This window comes from Gekko japonicus, unplaced genomic scaffold (genome assembly GCF_001447785.1).
Source record: "Gekko japonicus isolate JY-2015 unplaced genomic scaffold, Gekko_japonicus_V1.1 scaffold149, whole genome shotgun sequence".
Taxonomy (NCBI): Eukaryota; Metazoa; Chordata; class Lepidosauria; order Squamata; family Gekkonidae; genus Gekko; species Gekko japonicus.
This window is the reverse complement of record NW_015172556.1, coordinates 103,249-110,276: the sequence shown is the minus strand read 5'-3', so window position 1 is coordinate 110,276 and position 7,028 is coordinate 103,249. Positions and strand designations below refer to the sequence as shown.

General features: G+C 41.3%; 1 protein-coding gene across 1 annotated transcript in view; it reads right to left on the bottom strand.

Moving 5' to 3' along the window:
- Positions 1–1,323: 1,323 nt before the first annotated feature.
- The window catches only part of FGD3 (FYVE, RhoGEF and PH domain containing 3), a gene marked incomplete at its 5' end in the record, with an annotated part of 78,000 nt that continues 72,295 nt past the window's right edge, over positions 1,324–7,028 (bottom strand). Inside the window, 2 exons of the mRNA XM_015421184.1 lie at positions 1,324–1,871; positions 4,174–4,314. Coding sequence (XP_015276670.1) covers positions 1,647–1,871; positions 4,174–4,314 — 366 coding nt within the window. The remainder of the gene's footprint in view (positions 1,872–4,173; positions 4,315–7,028) is intronic.

The following is a 7,028-nucleotide window of genomic DNA, read 5'->3' as shown; positions in this document are numbered from 1 at the left end:
GACAAGCCGGGTAGCAGAGACAGTAACATTTGGCCAAAGCTGCTCCTTTCTGCCACTTGGAGCAGAAAGCTTTTCGGAAGGAAGGAAGGAAGGAAGGAAGGAAGGAAGGAAGGAAGGAAGGAAGGAAGGAAGGAAGGAAGGAAGGAAGGAAGGAAGGAAGGATTTGAGGGAAACTGCTTTCACTTTCCATAGGCAGTGGTTTATGTACCTCCAGAACTCTTCAGGCACTGTGGTCTAAAAGGACTCCCCACCTACCACTTTCCTCACTGCAAGTGGGGCACAGCAACTTTTTAATCCAGGAATGGTCCCTGATGAGGTTTGTCGCAGCAGGGAGAAAGTGATCCCACCACCAGTCCAACATAAAATAACTCTGCTCCACTCTCAAGTGACTTTGTAGCCTTTCATAATCTCTGTTTCAATCAGGCTGACAGAAAGGCAGCATAATTATGTAAAGGCAGTATCTTCAACCATCTGCAGGAAATGTCCACGGCTCACTAGTTAGATCCACAAAAGGTCTCCCTTTCCCCCCAACCTCTCCATGCTGCAAGAAGGGTCTACATAACAGACTCTAATGTCCTGGTCCTGATAAACCCAGCTACATTTTGAGACACTAGATCAAGAATCAATGGCATGGATTTTTATTTGCATACATAAATACTTCTGCAAACCAAGACACACAAGAAACAGGTTACAAATTCAGTTTGTACAAGTGTCTTAAATCTGAGGACTAAGTCTCAATCAGATCAGTTTTGTAAAAAATTCTTAATGTGTGATATTTACAAATTATATAAATAAATCCTTGATTACTCAAAAAAGTTAACAGTTCTAAAAAAAGTCACCTTACTGGGAGTACTAAAAATGTTCATTTATTGGTAACAACCCAGTTTGAAGTATAAAACATTTACTTGAATACTTTAAAAAGATCATATAAAGAAATAAGAAAATTGTCGGTAAAAGTAAAAAAAAATCCAAATATATTTCTATATACGTGTGTGTGTCTATATAGAAATGCTTGATATCTGAGACTTTTCAAGGTAACTTCTGCAATGGATTTCAGAAGACTTTAGAAACATATTCTACAGTATTTGTCTTGTGGAAAAAAGTCATTTCAAGAAAGGACAGACAGTTTTAACCAGAAGAAAGAAATCCATGATGTTGCTCACAAGTCACAGAGGAGCCCTTTTTCTTTTTTAAAAAGAAAAAAAAATCCCACAAGGTAGGACAGCACAAGAGTGTCCGTGGCCAGCCACAAGCCTTGAACAACATTTAACTTCTGTAACTCACAGACTATACACATCCTGCACTCGAACAACAATGGAAAAGAATAAAAATACAGGAGGAGAGAGGGGAGCAGGGAGAAGGGAGCAGACAGTTTTCCAATTACCTTGGATAAAATTAATGCTTTTCTCCATTATTCTTTAATATCAACATAAACACCATTAACAACTACACTTACTTATTCCATCAAATAACATATATGCCAGACAATCAGTACTGTATGTGGTGAATGTACAAGAAGGAGAAAACTACTGAATTTCCTAAACAGACATACAGAAATATAAAGCCATATGGATTTTCAAAGTGCCAAGAATAACAAGTTCAAGTTATATCCCCAGGTATAGCTCGGACCTTAAAAGATATTAGCTCTAAGAATTGTTGGCTCTTTCGTTGGGATCATGAGTTTCCCCTTTAGAAGCTTTGGTGAGAATATCCATCCATTTCATTTGCTGCTCTTCATCCTCTGCACTGAAATACATAGTTTGTTGAGAATGGCAGAGTCTGAAAACATATTTTGAGTCAAACTTCTCGCCAGAATGTGGAAAATCAACTTCATATCCTGGTAGGGGTATGCTGCGTGAAATTGGTCCATCCTGATAAATACCGAAAAGACAAAAAAATGGAAATGAAAACAGAAGCATTCAAGAAACAAACCCATTTCAGAATAACAGTAAAAGTAGTAGTAGTAGTTCATTTCTTGAGGCCAATGAGGATGCAAATGATAATCTATGAGCCAAATCCTGATGTCACAAATGAGGCATACTTGAAATAAATCATGATTTCATGTTCTGTCTGAACTATGCACTATCACTTTCCCTTGAATGATTCTCATTAAGCTTTCTCAATACTAAAAATAAGCATGAAAGCAAGAGATTCGTGCCATCCCCCCCCTTTAGGAGATGGTGGGGTTTTGCCTCTTTTTAAAAGAGATTTGGCAATGACCATTACAAAATTTGGATGCAACTGGAGTTGGGATATGTAAGCCTTGGGGATTAAAGGTGGGGTTTCCCTTGCTAGCTTCACCCTTGCTAGCTTCACCCCTCACCCCTCCAGAATTAAGAAAAAGGGGAGCATTTCCAAGAAAACCAACACTCCCCCAAAAGCATCGCAACAGCAGCCACTTCTTGAAACTGTGCATTAGTTGAAGTGCCCCCCAGTTCTCAGATTCTGTAGAGAAGAAAAAAGAGCAACTACTACTTGACACACGAGAAAAGGTATTAAGTAGAGGTATAAACAGCTGGGCTCTCAAGGCAACCTATTGTGTGCTTGCAATATCATTAGCAGCTTGCTCCTCATCACTGTGTGCCTCCTGGGATATGGATTTATTGGCTTCTCCCACATGGTGACTCTCACCCCAGTTAGGATAGCAAAGCCATTTTTCTGCATATTCTGTCAGTCAACATATTGCTCCTCTTTATCATTCCAGTATAAACGGCCGTGAAGAGACCCGAAGATTGCTTTTATTGTAGTATTAATCCTATCTGTTTCTGGTGAATGTGATGCGGCTACGAGTAGGAAACTTAGTTGTTCTGTACATCACCAAAACACATTCTCAGCACTTTTGCAATTACACAGGTCTAATTCTGTCAGACTTAGAATTTCATAAATCAGATGAAGATTTAAAGTAATACTGTCTTACTGCCGATGCTTTGTGGTATTTTTTTTTCCCTTGGGGAGTGAATGTTTTCAAGATCAACAAACCTTCTGGAATATTCATTTTGAGATTATGCCACTCTTAAAACTTAGGCAAATAGATAATTATCATAGCTTTATCCAGTTCAGAAGAAAGTAAGATGCTTGCAAAGCTATTTCCAAAACAAAAAACACCCCCCCCCAAAAAAAAAAACCCCAACAATAATTTTGAAGGCTCTGGCAGCCTGTGCTAAATTTGAAAGACAGTAGGGTCATTCGGTTGTTGAAAGCAAACGTCTGATACCAAGGCACACTGAACACACAGAGAGCTGCCTTATACCAAGTCAGACCATTGGACTGTCAAGTTCAGTACTGTCTAGTCTGAAAGGCAGCACAGCTCTCCAGGATTTCAGGTAGAAGTCCTTCACTTCACCTACTATCTGATCCTGGGGATGCCAGGAATTGAACCTGAGACCTTCTACATGCAAAGCCGACGCTCTGCCACTGAGTCATAGCTTATACAGTTCCCTTAAAAGTAGAAGTAAATTCCTCTCTTACAGCTGGAGAGATTTACTTATCGAATTAACTCAGAGGAGGCCACCCCAGTACTTCTGTATGAAGTATGATTTAAACCTGATGTCGAGCGTACAGGAAGGCTATGTGACATTGCACTGCCCAGCTTCTAATTTAAACTAGCCCATCAGACACTATGCAAGAAATATTAGCACACCAGAGATCCATGTCCCATGCAGCACTGCGATGGTTGGCTAATGCTGCATAAACAGTGGGACAGCACACACAGCGGGTCAGTTTAAATGATGTTCTGCATGTCTGCCATGTTGCACAGCTCAGTTTTATTACCTGCAAGCAGGTGGTTTGACTGAGATCTGAGTCACTGATCAGAAGATGTTCACAAGTGAGGTACAATGGGAAGCCTCGGCTGAGAGCCGGTTGTTCTGCCACATCTCTGTTGTATCTTGCAAATGACTGAATGCTTCAATCACATTTCAGGGGGAGGCACAAAGAATTATCAGCCCCTGGCAAAGGCTGATGGAAGGAGAAAGGCCATAGCAGTGATTCAGGCAGAAATGCAGAAGGCAGCTTCCCTCTTGAGCTCACAAGAACCTTCAATGATTTAGTAGAACGCTAGCAATCCTCTCACAGCACATTACCGTGCCCTGACACAGAATTGGAGAATTACTGTTCTAGCCCATTTCTCAACATGGTCGTTTTTTATTGCTGTTTTATAGCCTGAGATTTTACCTGACTTCTTCCTTCCACGTACAAGACAAGTGGCTCAGACTTGGGAATAGTGAGCCACACTTTACTCCACGCTTTCCCTTTTTCTTGGAACAGGAAATGGCTGCTGAAGAGACTGTTCTCTGCTCCCAAAATGCTTTGCTTCTATTTTAAAAACAAACAGATTCTGCTCAACCTCAGATGTTGAGGGCACTTCTACATTTGTTATAAGTTATGTCCAAGTATTTTTTTCATGCCCCCTCATGCTTTTGCACATTCCACGTACAAAGCATACCAGAGATTCAATTACTATATACTACCCAGATAATGCACCTAAATGCAAGTATTGCACTGCTGTTTTTTGGAGAATGTTTAGCTGGAATTCATCTCCCACAGTGTAAACTGAGAATAGCAATTAAGATGACACAGCTTCTTTCACACTTAAAATAGGTTGGGAGGAGATTGAAAATTAATGAAGAAGCTGCTTCAGCACAAGTGAAAGGAGTCCGGGTGCAATGCTGCAAGGATAAGAGAAAATGACTGGTTGTGGGAGGGAGAAGACGGGTTTTTTGAAACACGCATAAATTAAAATTAAACACAGCCAAAGCATGGTGCGAGGGAACTTGCATAAATTGATTATGTCAGAATCAAACACTGATGTGTCGAGATTTCCATCAATAACTTCTGTTTATAAGTATATTACTATCATTAACTTTTGAGCAAACTCAAAATAATGGGATCATAGAAATTGAACACGTTCCTAGAAATTTCCAAGTCCTCTCTTTAGCTCAGTCTAGCATCCTGTGGGAAGCCGATACTGCCAGCTTTTTAGTGGAAAGAAGTATGCTCTTCTTCAGCTAATTAACAGAGTCCTTTCAAACAGCTAATTCTCCACAGTAACCAGCTGCCTGGTTCTGTCCTTCCTCTTTTATGAAACCGTCAGCCAATAAAAGTAACAGAGGAATCCAGAATAACTTTTTTAAGTTTCTGGATCTCTTTAATGTCTTAAAATGTAAGAAAAAAGCAAGTAAAAGGGGGGAAACAAATTTGTAGCTTTGAAATTCACATGGGATGACACAATTTCGTTCTATCTGAACATAACAATGACAAGTAAACAAGAGTAGGGCCAGGTGGTATTCTTGTTACCAGGGGTCTTTTTATAGAAAAAGAGCTGCAGGAGCTCATTAGCATACAATATGTTAATGAGCTACTAGGCCATTAGCAGAAGGGGAAGCAAACCCTTCTCACTAGAAGTGGGCCACAGAAGGAGAAAAGAGGGAAGGAAAGAGAGAGAGTAAAGAGAAGGAAAGACAGAAGGAAAGAGGAAAAGAAAGAGAAGGAAAGAAGGAAGAAAAGAAGGAAGGAAAGAGGGGATAAAAAGAGAGAAGGAAAGAGGGAAAGAAAGAGAGAGAAGGGAGGAAGGAGGGGAAAAGGGAAAGGAGGAAAAAAGGGAAGAGAAGAAGGCGGGAAAGAGGAAAAAGAGAGAAGGAAAGGAGGGAATGAAAGAAAGAAGGAAAGGAGGAAAAGAGAAGAGAAGTGAAAGAGAGAAAGAAAAGAAGGGAAAGAAAAGTAAAGGGGAAGGAAAGGAGGGAAAGAAAGAGGGCAAAGAGATGGGGGGAGGCTCTCTCACCACCCCACCACTCCCCCAATCAAGCCTTCGCCACCACTCGCAGATCCCTCACTTATCCCGGGAGGCAGCGGGGAGCGTCTTCTGGCCTCCCCCGGGTTGCAGCACTCCACCACTGGCCCGGGGAGGTGGCAACAGGCCTCCTCTGGCCTCCCTGGGGCAGCATCGCTCTGGTGTGAGTACTTCTTCACCCAAAGAGTGATCAACACATGGAATTCACTGCCACAGGTGGTAGTTGCGGCTACAAGCATGGACGGCTTCAAGAGGGAATTAGATAAGCATATGGAGCAGAGGTCCATCAGTTGCTATTAGTCACAAGGTATAGATAGGGACTGTGAAGCTGGGGCAGCAGTGGGTGTCTTGGCCCCACTGGTGGACCTCCTGATAGCACCTGCTATTTTTGGCCACTGTGTGACAGAGTTTTGGACTAGACGGGCCATTGGCCTGATCCAGCATTGGCTTCTCTTATGTTCTTATTATAGTGTACACATTAGTAAAATATAAAATCGGTTAAAAGAAATGATCCAAATCTCAGACTCTTAAAACTTTTTACACACAGAACGGATAGTTTTACATATACAATTGATGGGTATATTTTATGACCAGTAGACCATATGCGTTTCGGCCCCTTAGGGCCTTCCTCAGTGATCAATATTACTATTGTAAAACAACACACATCCAGAAATATATGAAAAAAGATTTTCTTTAGAGCCAGGTTTTGCTTTCTCATGTGATGTGCAATTGCTAAAAGTTTACACAGTAGGCCATGGATAATCTCTCGTGGTAAGTGCACATGCTCTCCAGATTGTTCTGGTAACAAATATCCAGTGTGTCTGGATGTGTGTCTCTTCCATCGAAGGTCGTACTGAGGACAGATGGGTGGTGACCCAAGGAAGAGCCTTCTCTGTCGTGACACCAACACCTTGGAACTCCCTCCCCGGGGAGATTCGCTTGTCTCCCTCTAGCAGTGTCTTTCACCAGCAGGTGAAGACTTCTTTTTTTCCCATCTGGCATACCCCCAATAATGGGTTTGGGTCCTCCTCCTAATTTTCTTTGTTTATGTGTTTTTAGTTGAATTTTATATTTTAACTGTATTTTCATTGTTTAAATGTTTTGATGTTTTTCATGTTCGCCATCTAGTGGACCCTGATTGGGTGGAAAGGTGGCATAAAATGTTTTAAACAACATAAACAACTAAATGAACAGACCAACACTTTGCCAATTGAGGCAAAATGGCTTAGTAGAGCCCTGC